The sequence below is a fragment of the Nycticebus coucang genome, chromosome 2 (assembly GCF_027406575.1).
Source record: "Nycticebus coucang isolate mNycCou1 chromosome 2, mNycCou1.pri, whole genome shotgun sequence".
Lineage (NCBI taxonomy): Eukaryota > Metazoa > Chordata > Mammalia > Primates > Lorisidae > Nycticebus > Nycticebus coucang.
Window position 1 is genome coordinate 115,703,185 of NC_069781.1, and position 15,747 is coordinate 115,718,931.

General features: G+C 52.3%; 1 protein-coding gene across 1 annotated transcript; it reads left to right on the forward strand.

Annotated features, from left to right (window-relative positions):
• The first annotated feature begins 776 nt into the window (after window positions 1-776).
• TLE5 (TLE family member 5, transcriptional modulator) lies at window positions 777-11,513 on the forward strand. The gene is made up of 7 exons (XM_053580587.1): window positions 777-1,142; window positions 2,032-2,129; window positions 6,510-6,573; window positions 7,847-7,891; window positions 8,446-8,508; window positions 10,209-10,283; window positions 10,377-11,513. The coding sequence occupies exons 1-7, from the start codon at window positions 1,116-1,118 to the stop codon at window positions 10,596-10,598; spliced, it is 594 nt and encodes a 197-aa protein (XP_053436562.1). The 5' UTR covers window positions 777-1,115; the 3' UTR covers window positions 10,599-11,513.
• Window positions 11,514-15,747: the final 4,234 nt, after the last annotated feature.

A 15,747-nucleotide genomic window follows, 5' to 3' on the forward strand; every position in this document is an offset into this window, starting at 1 on the left:
CAGGCATGCCTGTGGCTCAGTGAGTAGGGCGCCAGCCCCATATACCGAGGTTGGCGGGTTCAAACCCAGCCCCGGCCAAACTGCAACAACAACAAAAAAAAAGGCTTTCTCATTTTCCCCCTGCCCCTAGTTTAAACTTGCACCTCCAGGCCCACATCCTTGCACTCCCCCCATCTTATTTTTCCCTGGAGCTGTTACCTCCATCTGACCCGCCAAGAGTCCATCACTGTATTTTTGTCTCTTGTGTATCTCAAGGCACTTCCCACCTCCACCCCAGTGGCTGAGTGCAGAGCCTGGCACATAGTAGGCGTTAAAAAGATGTTTGTTGCAGGAATGGCTCCTATGAGGTAGTGGGTATTACTGCTATTTTTCTGCAGAGGAAACTGAGGCCAAGAGAGAAGAGCCACCCAGTCAAGAGCCCAGGTCACAAAGCATGTCGGTGGCACGCGTCCAGGTCGTGAGATGCCAGAACCTGTAGTTTAGGTATCACGGCAGTCGGGTCCCTCTTTTCTTTGACATATGGGGAAACTGAGGCCCAGCCGGCTGCCTGGGCGTCCTCAGCAGGGAGGGGAGAGGGCCTGGCAGGCTGGGCCCTAGTAGTGGGGAAGGGTGGGGAACCTGCGGCCCGAGGCGGGGGCGCGCCGTGCCCAAGGTCACCGTGGCTGGCTGGCCCGGGGGAGGCGGGCCGGGGTGAGGATTCACAGGCCTCCCCGGGAGCGCGCGCCCCCCCTCGGCGGCGCGCACGGGGCACGGGCAGAGGCGGCAGCGGCAGCGGCAGCAGGTGGAGCCGAATCCTCCGCAGCAGCCGAGCTGCGGCCACCGCCGGCGTCGCCGCCATTAGACAATAGGACCCGCGGCTGCGAGTGCGGGGAGGCGGGCGGCGGGGAGGGGAGGGGAGGGGCGCCGGGCGCGCAGGAAGCGGGGCCCGGGGCGCGCCGGGGCCGGGCGCGCGGGGAGGGGGCGCAGGAAGCGGGCGCGGCCGGGCGCGGGAGGCGGCGGCGGCCCCGGGAGCTGCCGATCGGCGCCGGGACAAAGGCGCGGCCGCCCGGCGCCCCGAGCAGCCCGAGCCGGGGCGCACAGCTGGGGCGCAATCTGCGCCCCCCACCGCGACTGACATGATGTTTCCACAAAGCAGGCATTCGGTAAGCGGGGCCCGCCGGGACCAGCGTCCCCCAGGTCCGGGCCCTGCCCCCCCAAGCTCCCGGCCTGGAGTCCCCTCCCCCCCGTTGCGGGTCCAACTCCTGTCCCCCCCTGCTCCCGGCTTCGCGCCCCCTTAGTCCCGGGCCTTGTCTCTCCCAGAGCGGCCCCTACCTCCCTCCGCCAGCTCCTGAACACCCCCTCTAGTTCACGTTCCCCCAGCTTCCGGGCCCTGGACGCACAGCCCCAGCTCCCGGCCTGGCGCCCCCCACCGAGACAGGCAGGGCCTCGGACGGCCTTGGCCTCAGGCCTGGGGCCCCGCCGGGCACCACTAGCGCGCTGCTGCTTTGGGGGCCAGTTGGGGGGATCCGAGGCGTACCTCACCCGGAAGAGCGGGTCCGGAGGATGGCCACGGGGAATGTGGGGTACACCCCTCGAAAAGATTTCGGGCGCTGAGAGACCCCTCCCCCAAGAGGACTTTGCAGGGAGGCCTCGTTGCTCCCTAATGGGGGGGGTCTTTATGGGACGCGTGTCCACCCGCACTACTCCCTATCTGGGCCACCAGAGCAGTTGGGGTGGTTGGATGGCACCCCCACGGCCCTTTGGAGGGGCGGTAGAGGGCGTACCCTGCCCCCCACCAAGGGCGGTCTTACAAACGCACCTTCCCAGCCAGGGGGTGGCGGGGGATGGGGGGACCGGGTGGCTCCAGGCGCACCCACCCCCTGGGCTTCCCCCGCCCCCGAGAGGCGGGGGCAGGAAGCGGGGGCGGGGGCCTCGTCAGGGGCTGTAAACACCGGCCCAGGAAGTGGGGGGGGGGACACTGCAGCTGCGTTGGGTTGCTGCCTCCCCACAGGCCCCCGCCTGGCCCTGACCCAGGCCGCCCCCTCCCCACAGGGCTCCTCACACCTACCCCAACAACTCAAATTCACCACCTCGGACTCTTGTGATCGCATCAAAGATGAATTTCAACTGCTGCAGGCTCAGTATCACAGGTGAGATGGGGACCCCGGGTCGGGGGGATGGGGAGGGTCTCTGCGTGCTACGAAAGTGAGTTCTCCCCAAGCCAGGAACAGACGGCAAGACCGTGGCTTGCGTGGGGGGGAGATTGTGGTCCCCACTGCATACATACACTTGTAAAAATGGCATATCTAGAGTGTCTTAATAAGTGCTGGGCTGTCCTAAACACTCTACTCACATTTAGTTCATTTCTTTTAAAACAGCCCCATTGTCAAGATGAGAAAACCAAGGCACAAAGAAGTTCAATAATTTGCCCCAGTGCCCAACAGTATGGCTCCCAATCTCCTTGAGTAAAGGATCTCTCAATAGTGGAAGTTGAGGGGTGGACTCTACACCTTCCCAACCCCAAAGAATAAATTTTACAGCTTGTTCTTCTCTCTCCTTAGTTTTGGAGGAGTTTCTGGCATCCAGCACACTCTCCAAGCTGGCGCTTTCCCTCCAGAACTTAATCTCATAACTTTCCTGAACAGCTTGCCATGTGCAGGATCTGAGGGAAGGAACAATTATTGTCCTTTTATTGCATCTAGAAAAACTTTAGCTCTGAGATGTTAGGATATCCTTTGATATACATGTAGCCAGAAAGCAGCAAAACTGAGATTTGCACCCAGCTTTTTCTAGTTGAAGAATGCAAATTGTCAAGCACTTCAGTAAGGACAGGAATTTTGGGAATCACAAGAAGTCAGAGGCTGTGCATAAATCCCAGTTTGCCCTTAGGCCTTCTCTAACTGAAGTTTACCCCAAAAGTGTTCAATAAGGATACTGAGTTTTTTCCAAGAAGAAAGGGGAATATCAGTGGGGGGGACACAGTTCTCACTAAAGTGCCTTGGTGTCCATCACAGCTCATTGCAAGATTCTGGGCTCAGGCGGCGCCTGTGGCTTAGTCAGTAAGGTGCTGGCCCCATATACCGAGGGTGGCGGGTTCAAACCCGGCCCCGGCCAAACTGCAACCAAAAAATAGCCGGGCGTTGTGGCAGGCGCCTTTAGTCCCAGCTACTTGGGAGGCTGAGGCAGGGGAATTGCTTAAGCCCAGGAGTTGGAGGTTGCTGTGAGCTGTGTGAGGCCACTGCACTCTATCGAGGGCCATAAAGTGAGACTGTCTGTACAAAAAAAAAAAAAAAAAAAAGATTCTGGGCTCAATCAATCATCCTGCTCCAGCTTCCCCAGTAGCTGGAACTACAGGTGTGCACCACCACCATGCCTGCTTGGTTTTTTTCTTTCTTTTTTTTTTTTTTTTTTTTTTGTAGAGACAGAGTCTTACTTTATCGCCCTCCGTAGAGTGCCGTGGCATCACACAGCTCACAGCAACCTCCAACTCCTGGACTTAGGTGATTCTCCTGCCTCAGCCTCCCACGTAGCTGGAACTTCAGGCGCCTGCCACAACGCCTGGCTATTTTTTTGTTGCAATTTGGCTGGGGCCGGGTTTGAACCCACCACCCACTGTATATGGGGCTGGCGTCCTACCCACTGAGCCACAGGCACCGCCCAATTTTTCTTTTTTTTTTTATAGATAACGAGTCTTGCTATGTTGCCCAGGCTGGTCCCAAACTCCTGGCCTCAAGTGATCCTCTAGCCTCAGTCTCCAAAGAACTAGGATTATAGGCATGGTGGCAGACAACATACACCCAGCTACTTGGGAGGCTGTGGCAGAAGGACCCCAAGAGTTTGAGGTTGCTATGAGCTAGGCTGAGGCTACTGCACTCTAGCCTGGGCAAGAGAGTGAGACTCTGTCTCCAAAAACAAAATTGATTACATGTGTGAGCCACTATATTTGTTCTGTTGTGCCTATTTTCAAGATTAAGAAACTGAGGTACTGTCAGTTGAAGGTGCTGGAGCCAGCTTCTCTGGCAGGCTCCAGACACTTTGTTCAGGTCTCTGCTTGACTGTGACCATCTCATAGTTAGGCCTAAGGCTGACCCAATTTTAGGAGCAAAGGATCACTGTTGTGGGACCTTGGATAAGTCTGACCTATCCGAGTTTTGGGGCCTGCATCCACTGGGTCTGGTTTCCTGCTATCCAATGAGGGGTACTACCATGTTGGGAGTGCGCCCAGGATCTGCCATGCATAAGAGGCCCTGGGTGTTTGAATTGTCCTATTTTTCTTTTTCTTTTCTTTCTTTTTTTCTTTAGAGACAGAATCTTACTTTATTGCCCTCAGTAGAGTGCCATGGTGTCTCACAGCAACCTCCAACGCCTGGGCTTAGGTGATTCTCTTGCCTCAGCCTCCCGAGTAGCGGGGACTACAGGTGCCCACCACAACACCTGGCTATTTTTGTTACAGTTTGGCCAGGGTTGGATTCAAACCCACTACCCTTGGTATATGGGGCTGGCGCCCTACCCAGTAAGCTACAGGTGCCGCCTGGATTGTCCTATTTTTCAAGAAAGGACAGAAATCCAGAGTTTAGAGTGAAGCAGCCCCCTCCCCCCCTTTTTTTTAAAGAGATAAGATATTTCTGTCAGGCTGGAGTGCTGTAGTGTGATCATAGCTCACTGCAATCTTCAGCTCCTGGGCTTAGGTAATCCTCCTGCCTCAGCTTCCCAGGTAGTTGGGACTATAGGTATGCACTACCATGATGGGCTAATTTTTCAATTTTTTGTATTTTTTGTAGTGCTGAGGTATGAGGTCCAAAGTGACCCTAACCCTGTCTCCCTCCACTATGGTGGAGTAAAATTCAAGGCTCCTGGGGCATAAGAAGATTAACAAACATTTATTGTGGGTGCTTACCATATGCCGGGCACTGTTGTAAGAAATTTTCTTGGGCTGAGCGCAGTGGCGCATGTCTATAATCCTAGCACTCTGGGGTGGCACCTATAGCTCAAGCAGCTAAGGCACCAGCCACATACACCAGAGCTGGCGGGTTTTAATCGGCCAGGCCTATCAAACAATGACAATTACAACCAAAAAATAGTCCAGCGCTGTTGTCACAGCTACTTGGGAGGATGAGGCAAGAGAATCGCTTAAGCCCAGGAGTTGGAGGTTGCTGTGAACTGTGACACCACGGCACTCTACCCAGGGCGATAGCTTGAGGCTCTGTCTCAAAAAAAAAAATCCTCAAAGAGCACTCTGGGAAGCTGAGGCAGGTGGATTGCTTGAGCTCACAAGTTCAAGACAAGCCTGAGCAAGAGCTAGACCCCATCTCTAACAAAATAACCAAGTGTTGTGGAGGATGCCTATAGTCCCAGCTATTTGGGAGGCTGAAGCAAGAGAATCCCTTAAGCCCAAGAGTTTGAGGTTGCTGTGAGCTATGACACCGTGGCACTCTACCGGGGACAAGAAAGTGAGACTTGTCTCAAAAAAAAAAAAAAAAAAATTTTTTTTTTGCTTGTGTGAATTCATTAGAATCCTCACCACCTTATCCTAGATTGTAACCAAGGAGAAAACTGAGGTCCAGAGAGGTAGAGGAGTTTGCCTAGAGTCACACAGCATTGAAGGAGCTGGGCAGAGCTTTGAACCCAGGCTGTCTGGCCTTTGTACCATGAGGGGTGGTAGATGTGGACATGAAGCCACAGCCAGGTCCATGGGGACCCCACAGTTGGACTTAGAGGGTCCACACCCTCCTGTCACCAACACTATTTCTCTGGCTTCAGCTAATGATCCCTTGTACCCTGATGTTCTCATTGCAGCCTTTGAGGAAGGGTCACAGCTTACCCTAACTGGGAGAACCTGAAAGAAGCTGCAGTGTTAGCCACCTGGATCCCCTAACATAGAAATGAGGCCATAGTTGGGCCTACCTTCGTCCTACTTATCCGTCCAGAGAAACCAAGCCCCCACAGTGATGTTAGTACCCTTTGAGGAGTCCAGTCCAGGGCCATCCCTGGTAACCCTGCACCCTTTTAGCCTCTTTGCAGTTTCTGTTTGGGTCCAGAAAATTTTCCCCTGTGGTTTAGTTTGGGCTTCTTGGCTATGTGACCTTGAGCCAGTTACTCAATGTCTCTGGGCGCCCATTACATCATTTGTAACAGAGTGATGATGACACTATAGACCTCGTGGCGATTGTAAGAAGTTAACTGTTCAGCTCTCTCCCTGACTCAGGGTTGCTGAGCTTATTCTGACTTTAAAAATTTGTATTTTTATTATTTTTCCACCCCCAGATGTGAAAGAGTGGTTTCATATTCCCAGTTTTATACTTAGGCTCCTAAAGCTTTCCCCAACTCAACTATTCCCAACTCCTCTGCCCCTCAATTCAGTGTTTGTTCCCCTACCTCCCCACATCAGAGTTTGTGGCTTGTCCTCCAGGAAAGGACTGATCTTGCCCTTGCTGAGACTTGAGGTGTTTGGAGCCTCAGTTTCCCCTATGCACGAGGCATAGCCTTTTCCAATCTGTGTCACCACCTCATCTCCCCTTGTGTTTTCCCAGCCTAAAGCTTGAGTGTGACAAGTTGGCCAGCGAGAAGTCGGAGATGCAGCGTCACTATGTGATGGTATAGTCATCCTGGCCCCTGGGCCCAGTGGGCAGGCATGGGGGACCCCAGGCCCTCCTCTGGTGCTGGCAGCTGCTGCCTACAATCCCTACACCCTGGTGGCCACTTCCCCTGGGAAGTGCGGGCATTCAGGGGCTGTTCTCATTCAGCCAGCCCCTGCTGGCCTGGCAACCTGCCCAGGCAGTGGCCGAGGTGCCAAACCACCGGGTTGCAGACCAGGCCTGCCAGGTCCCCGGCTGTCCTTGGCAGAGGAGGAGGCGGCACTGGCTGTGAAAGCCAACTGACGTGGGGGAGCAACCGGGTCCCACCCCACTGCCAATGTCTGGGCATCTGCGCTCTTAACCCCTCCACACCCAAGATCTGGGAGGAGCACCCCCAGGGGGCCCCTGGCAGGAGGCTGAGATACCCTTGAGCCCTACTCATGGGCGGAAAGGGGAATAGAGGGGAGGACTGTGATACTGCATTCTTGTTGCCAGAATCATTTGCTCTGTTTTGTACCTGCCAGGTAGCAATTTCTGCATCAGTGCCCCGCTCTCCTGCCATGCCCATCCACCTCTGCCGGACCAGTGGCCTGGCCACAGCCCAGTAATGCCAGGGTCTCAAAGAGAACTCAACCCAGAGCCCAGTTCTCACAGACTGTGGGGGACTCAGAACCAGACATTGATCCTCCCAGCCAACATTGTCTAAGGAAGGCTGCATGGAGAAAATGGGGTGTTATGTCAGGGGTTTTGATGAATGAGTAGAATCCTGCTAGACCACATGATGACCTGGGAGTGAACATGGCTTTTTCACCCAGGGTGATGGGGAGCCATGCAAGGGTTTGGAGCAGGGAAGAAACAGGCTTTGATCTAGGGCTTGGGGATGGGGTAAGTGGCTGCTGGCCCCAGAGCCAAAGTAGCAGGCTTTGTTTATCATTATTTATACCCAGAGAGGCAAACTTTACAGAGTCCAGCCCACCCACCCACAAAGATATAAAAATACACAAGATTAGTAGGAGTCCTAGAATGGAGGAGGGGTTGGGGTGGGCATGAGACCTAAAGTTTCCCCACCCACAGCCCTAGCAGGCCCCTGCCCTGTGCTTGCTGGGACTCTGGGTACAGGTGTCTCTCCCTCCCTTGCTTTCTGTCTCCCTCCCACCTGCCTCTCTCTTCCTTACCTTCTCAGCTGTCTCTTCCTGTCTCCCCTCTTTGTTACTCCCCCATCTCTTTGTCTCCTGTTGGCCCCCCCCCATGCTTCCCCACTCCCATCTCTTTCTCTTTCTCTCCCCATGCAGTACTATGAGATGTCCTATGGCTTGAACATTGAGATGCACAAGCAGGTATGCCTCTGTTTCCCTCCTCTTCCTCCTTCATCCCCCCCACCATTAGGCACCTCGAGGCAGGTAGCGCCCCTTGGCCAGACGCCCAGGCAACCCTGTCATTACCCTCCTGAGCCCTGCCTAGGCTCTCTGTCTCTTGTCCAGGTCTCCCTGGGAGATTTTTGTTCCTGCGAGGGAAGGGCAGAGACCTCCATGACTTGCTATCCGCACCCATCCCTGTGTTCCTTAGGTATACTGGTACACTCAGAGTGCTCACTACCTGTGAGGCACTGTGTGTGGTCTGGGAGTCTTCTGATCACCAGCAGCTGAGCCCCAATTTGGCCTGGATCCCTTCACCCTGAGCTACAGGCAGAAAGCCACTTTCTGGTCCTGCCTTGGCCATTGATTAGGTGCCCTTGGGCCTGAAAAGATCTTTGCTGATGCCTTCCTAGCCTGACCTAGCCACTCCTAACAAGAACTCCTTGGGCAGGTGTCAGGGCTGGCCCCATGCTGGCCTCCTGGGGCTGGTCTGCACCTGCCACCCACTTTGGGACTGAAGTGTCTGTGTATTGCAGGCTGAAATCGTCAAGAGGCTGAATGGGATTTGTGCCCAGGTCCTGCCCTACCTCTCCCAGGAGGTAAGCAGAGCCAGGCCTTCCGGGAGGTGGGTGGGGGGAGTAAACACTCCATGAACTTGCCCAGCAATCTAGCAGGGTAGGGCACGTGCCTCCCCTCTCTGGCCTCCCAGACACCAAATCTTGCCTGTGAAGATGAATCCCCAGGCTAGAGAAGCCCAGGGCACCAGGGAGGTGGAGTGAGGGCCTCACCCAGCTGTGGAATTCCCAGCTTGAGTGAGTCATTTCGTGGGTAAAAAAAAAAAACGTCAAATGCATCAGAACTGCACCAAGATTTTTTTCCCCTCTCTTACTCTTTTCACCCTCCTAAGTCTCATGTAGAGCTCTTTGGACCTAGGACAGGGGTGTATGGACACAAACAGCCCTGCAGATAGGCATTAACACAGACACGTCATATACACCCGGGGAGATAGATACAGACATGGACGTTAGGTACATGGAGACATTAAACTCGCACCAATTTGTATGTGCACAACCGAACACATTTACACATTCCCAGAGGGACCAGGTGGTGGCTTTTTATCCCTTTTTGTGGGTTCTGAGACTCCTGGTATGAGGTCTCCCTACTCCCCTTCCCATGTAAGGCCCAGCTTCTGTTCCCTGCTACGTTTACTCTCAAAAATACGGCATTTTCTGGGCGGTGTCTCTGGCTCAGTAGGCAGGGTGCTGGTCCCATATACCGAGGGTGGCGGGTTCGAACCTGGCCCTAGCCAAACTGCAACAACAACAAATAGCTGGGCATTGTGGCAGCACCTTTAGTCCCAGCTACTCCTCCCAGCTACTTGGGAGGCTGAGGCAAGAGAATCACCTAAGCTCAGGAGTTTGAAGTTGTTGTGAGCTGTGACGCCACAGCACTCTACTGAGGGCAATAAAGTGAGACTCTGTCTCTAAATACATACATATAAATATATATATATTTTTTTTTCTCTAATCCCTGTTTATACCTCAGCATCCATCAAATGACTTACTTGCCCATTTCCAGACTTATCCCATTATCTAGAGATAAGTCTAGAAGGACACAATGAAAGCCCCAGAAAAAAGGGTTCTTGGAGCCCTTCAGATCTAGACCTGTGTTTTCCTTTTTTAACAGTGGCTTCCTAGTAGACAGGCAAAAAAGAAGATTGGTGAATTCTAGCATCTAATGGCAAGACAGTAAGAATTTTGGGGAGAGCTGTATCAGAGGAAATGGCCTGAACCTGGACTCCTAGTGGCCTGAACCTGGACTCCTAGTCCAGCCCTTCCAGAATTCACTGGGCCTTCCCCAGCTGTGGAAGGAGAGATGTTTAGATTAGCACATCTTAGAACATAGTCTCTGAGCTCTTAGGATCAGGACTTAAGAGTACAGTTGGACAGGTTGTGTACTGCACAAGGGCTCACATCTTTCACTTCCTTACATGTGATTTAGCACATAGGATAGGTCATGATAACTTCCCTTTGACTCACCCAAAGGTCTTTACCTAAATATCTGGTGCAAACCCCTTGGGGTTTTCTGTGCTACTCCAATTGTCTCCATTTGCTAGATAAAGAGACTGAGGCTTGGTGAAAGGAAGTGACTGGAGCTGGGGAGTTTCTTTTGAGGTGGAAATCCACTGTGGGGAGTGGGTAGCCCATTTAATAGTAGAGCTTCTACTGAGATCATTCCCCCCTCCCCCCAAGGATTGGGACAAATAACCTGCCTTTTCTCTCACCATGTCCTCTTCTAGCACCAGCAGCAGGTCTTGGGAGCCATCGAGAGGGCTAAGCAGGTCACTGCTCCTGAGCTGAACTCCATCATCCGAGTAGGTCTGGGGACCTGCATGGGTGGGTGGGCAGGCTGGCAGGTGACAGGTGGATCTGTGACAGCTAATGCTCCCCTTCCCCTGGCCTTGCAGCAGCAGCTCCAAGCCCACCAGCTATCTCAGCTGCAGGCTCTGGCCCTGCCTCTGACTCCACTGCCTGTGGGGCTGCAGCCACCTTCGCTGCCAGCTGTCAGCGCAGGCACCGGTCTCCTCTCACTGTCCGCGCTGGGCTCCCAGGCCCACCTCTCCAAGGAAGACAAGAATGGGCATGATGGAGACACCCACCAGGAGGATGATGGCGAGAAGTCAGATTAGCAGGCAGCCAGGATGGGGAGGGTCAGGGAGGGGGGAAACACAGGGGAGACAGAGGCATGGAGAGAAAGGAATGTTTAGCACAAGACACAGTATAGCTTGCGATTGGCTAAGCTCCGGTAGTATAATATTTATGGTAGCCACCTGCTGGGGCCCTGGCCCTGCTCTTGTGCTACTGCTAGCTTTGTTCCTGTCCCCCGGCCTCCTCCTTCCTCCTCCCCTGCAGCTCAGATAGGTGAATAAATACCTGCTCATAACACAGATGAGGCAAGCTAAGGCCTAGAGGGGCAAATGGGAGACCAGGTCACAAGGGAGCAAAACCTCAAGAAATCCAACACCCCCAGCACTTTCCTATTCTGAACACGTGTAACTGACAGTCTGCTCTCTGGGCCCCTCAGGGCACATGAAATAGCTCCTGCCCTGGCACTGCATGCAAACACTGCTAGCTGTCCCCTCCCCATCCTGGGCACTCTTAAGTCTTTCCCTTGGGTCCTAGGTCTGCTCCCACCTTCACCTCCAGCTCCTATCCTGCTCACCACCTCCACTAGTTCCAGACACCCCCACACCCACCTGGTCCTCACTCAACAAAAGAGGGAGCAAGCGTATCTGGGACAGGCCAGGTGGGGGCGGGTGACCCAGGATTTCCCTTCTCCCCTTCCCAAATAAAGATGAGGGTACTAAAGTTGTCTTGGTTTTTAATTTGATTTTTTTTTTTCCTTTTCCCAGTATACTAGCTTGTCTTTAAAGAAAGGGGATATTAAAAATGTTTAAAAAAAAAAAAGCAACACCCACACCTGTGTCTGTATATAGTCAGCTTTTGTTGTGCTCAGTCGTTTGATCTCTACAGAGAGAAGTGAAAAATGCTGTATCGAGGGTGGGCTTAGCTGTGCCTTTCAAATAAAGATGTGAGAAGGTTCAGTACTTTGTCCTTGCCTTTATGTCATAGGCCACCCATGGAGCCTCCTTCTTGGGGGACAGGGGGCTTCCTAGCCAAGACATACTTTGTTGCAGGATGGGACATGGAAGAGTCCTAGGTGAGTCACACATCTACATGTGGTCCATCTCCCAGAGAGGGAGACTTCAGGTTACACAGCACTGCCCAGGTGTTAGTGGTTTAGTAGTCCATGTAACAGGTGGGCAGAGGGGCTCATAAAGAATAAGGGAGGCCAGGTGTGGTGGTTCAGGCCTGTAATCCCAGCACTTGGTAGGCTGAGGTGGGTGGATTGCCTGAGCACACAGGTTCAAGACCAGCCTGAGCCAGAGTGAGACCTCACCTCTTAAAAACAGCTGGGTGTTGTGGGTGCCTGTCATCCCAGCTACTTGGGAGGCTGAGGCAAGAGAATCGCTTAAGCCCCAAGAGTTTGAGGTTGCTGTGAGCTGTGACAGTACAGCACTCTACCAAGGGCTTCAAAGCAAGACTGTCTCAAAAAAAAAAAAAATAGGGAGGCCAGGCATGGTGGCTTAGTTCTGTAATGCCAGCATTCTGGGAGGCTGAGGCAGGCAAATAGCTTGAGCTCAGTTGGAGACCAGCCTGAGCAAGAGAGACCCTGTCTCTAAAAATAGCTGTTTGTGGTGGGTATCTGTAGTCCTGGCTATTAGGAAGGCTGAGGCAAGAGAATCACTTGACAAGATCACTTGAGCCAAAGAGTTTGAAGTTGCTGTGAGCAATAAAAGCATGGCACTCAACTCCAGGGGATTGACCGAGACTGCTGTTGCTACACTCTGTCTCAAAAAAAAATATATATATATAGATATATATATATAAGGTCACTGAGCAAGTTAAGTTGCAGGGCTGTTTTCTATGCCCCAGGCCACAAAGCTGCCTAATCATTCTTTTACCTACAGGGAATGCCCCACTCCTACCTGTACCCTTTCTACATATCAGAGAAGGCAGCCCCTCAGCTGAGCCTGAAGTACCCCCCACAGCCTCATTCAAGCTGGGCTACCCATGGGAAAGCCAGGAAGAAAAAGGGGTACCCCTGGTTCTCCCATCTTGGTCCATTGGTGCTAGACCATTGGATGTTGGGCTGGCCACCCAGGGACTGGGAGATGGCCATGCATGGTTTGTAAGGGCTGCATAGCATAGGAGTCCCAACCTCAAGAGAGTTGGGAAGGATAGTGATAAACAGCAGACCTCAAGGAAAATACGTCCTGAAGTAAAGAGTGGGGTAGGGAGATAGGGCTTGGTGATCACACCAGCCTCCTGGTGGGTCCCGCCCCTTTCCCACTGCAGCCAAAGAACTTCTAAAAGTTCCCTGTGTGGTTGGGGTCACTCCCACTTCACATCTGTCCTTGTCACAACCCAGACTTGTCTACCCACACCAATTTGGCTCTTCTTCAGAAGGCTGTTTGGTACCCCATAATCTAACAATTCCCTTCTAGGATACTTCCCCAAACAGAACTGTCACACGAGTCCATCACAAAGACCTGGAGGAGAGTGTTCAGAGTTTCAATAGTCATTGCCCCTTAATGGATCAACTGTGACATGGTGTCACTAAAGAATACTACACAGCTGGGCGTTGTGGTGGGCGCCTGTAGTCCCAGCTACTCGGGAGGCTGAGACAGGAGAATCGCCTAAGCCCAGGAGTTGGAGGTTGCTGTGAGCTGTGTGACGCCACGGCACTCTACCAAGGGCAATAAAGTGAGACTCTGTCTCTACAAAAAAAAAAAAGAATACTACGTAGCAATGACAAAGAACAAGCTACCTACAGCTGCGTACACCACCACAATGCATCTTTCACATAACGTGAAACGACACAAGACTCCACGTGTCTCCAATTCCATTTATAGGAGGCACAAAAACAGGCCCAAGTAACCTACATTGTCAGGTTACTTATCCCTGGGGAGGAGAGAGAAAAAGGGGGCTGCTACGGGGGTTAGTCACATTTAGTTCCCCAACTTGGGGGCTGATTACATAAGTGTGTTTACATTGTCATAATTCATCAAATTGTTCACTTAATAATTTGTGTGCTCTTCTGTTATATTTCACAATAAAAATTGATTAAAAAAGAAAAGATTAAGGTCAGGAGTGGTGGTTCATACCTGTAATCTTTTTTTTTTTTTGTAGAGACAGAGTCTCACTGTACCGCCCTCGGGTAGAGTGCCGTGGCGTCACACGGCTCACAGCAACCTCCAGCTCTTGGGCTTACGCAATTCTCTTGCCTCAGCCTCCCGAGCAGCTGGGACTACAGGCGCCCATACCTGTAATCTTAGCACTCCAGGAGGCCAAAGCAGGAGGATTCCTGAGGTCAGTTCAAGATCAGCTTGAGCAACATAACCAGACACACCACCACCACCACCACCCTCCAGTCTCCACAAAAAAATAGAAAAATTAGCTGGTTGTGGTGGTATGTCCTTATAGTTATAACTACTTGAAAGGCTGAAGCAGGAAGATTGTGTGAGCCTCGGCATTTGAGGCTGCAGGGAGCTATGATGATGCCACTGCCTCTGCACTCTAACCTGGGAGACAGTGAGACCCTGGTTTAAGTAAATATTAGCTTTGACCTCCCAGGGCTCTTGTAACAAATTTTAAATTCTTCACCTAGGCCTACAAGACTCCACTCATGCTCCTAATCATATCATTCCTACTCTGTAGGCTGCAGCCAGGTTTAAACATCTTACTGTTCCTTGCCTCTAGGCCAGTGGTTTTCAACCTTCCTAATGCCGCAATGTATTTTCATTGTTGTCTTTTTTTTTTTAAGACAGAGTCTCAAGCTGTTGCCCTGGGATCACAGCTCACAGCAACCTCCAACTCCTGGGCTCAAGCCATTCTCCTGCCTCTGCTTCCCAAGTAGCTTGGGACTACAGGTGCCCACCACAAAGCCCGGCTATTTTTTGGCTGTAGCCATCATTGTTGTTTGGCAGGCCCAGGCTGGATTTGAACCCATCAGCTCAGGTATATGTGGCTGGTGCCTGAACTGCTTGAGTCACAGACCCGGGGCCTGTATTCTCATTGTTAAAAAGGGGTTGCGACCCACAGGTTGAGAACCACTGCTCTAGGCCTTTGCATATGCTGTTCCCTCTGCCTGGAACAGAGTTCTCTTTTTTCCCCCCTCCCCATTATTCTAATCCTTCAAGATTCCCCAGAAGTCACTCTTCCGAAGGCCTCCCCCAAATCAGGTTGGGTTCCATGACACCCCTCCCTTACACTCTCCCTAGGTCCCACACAAATTCCCTCAATATAAAAAGAACAGCAGCTATGACTGACAGATCACTATGTCATGTAATGGCTACAGGCATAGGAACACCAGTATGGGTTTCTTTTGAAAAACTTTTTTTTTTTGGCTTTTGGCCGGGGCTGGGTTTGAACCCGCCACCTCCGGCATATGGGACCGGCGCCCCACCCCTTGAGCCACAGGCGCCACCCTCTTTTGAAAAACTTTTTATGTGAGGCGGTGCCCATAGCTCAGTGAGTAGGGTGCTGGCCACATACACCAAGGCTAGCGGGTTCAAACCTTGCCCCGGCCAGCTAAAACCACAATGACAACTGCAACAAAAAATAGTCAGGTGTTGTGGCAGGCGCCTGTAGTCCTAGCTACTTGGGAGGCTGAGTGCAAAAGAATCTCTTAAGCCCAAGAGTTTGAAGTTGCTGTGAGCTGTGATGCTACCATGGCTTGAGACTCTGTCTCAAAAAAAAAAAAAAAATTATGTAGAAACAGGGTCGGCCTGTTACCCAAGCTTGTCTCAAACTTGGGCCCATAAGTGATCCTCTCACCAGGACCTCCCAAAGTGCTGAGATTATAGGTGTGAACTATCTCTCCCCTGGCCTCCAGCATGCGTTTAAACCCTGGCTCTTTCCTCTCACAGCTGAATGATCTGGGGAGTGGCTGCACCCCTCTGTGTCTTGGTTTCCTTATCTGTAAAGTAGGTATAATATTGCACCAAACCTTGTTAGGAAGACCCCATTTAACCAGTGGAAAGTGCTCATAGAAGAGGATAGCACATTTACTCATTCATTTATTGAGACTCTATCTTGAGGCCCAGGGACACACAGAACAAAAATCGCTGCCCTGTTGGGTGGGGGAGACAGATAAGTAAAATATACAACTGTCAGCAGGTGTGTTAATACAGTTTATAGAACAAGAGAAGCAGCAACACGAATTGTGGGTTGCATTTTTCTTTTTGGAAATTTACACATAGAACCCCATAAATG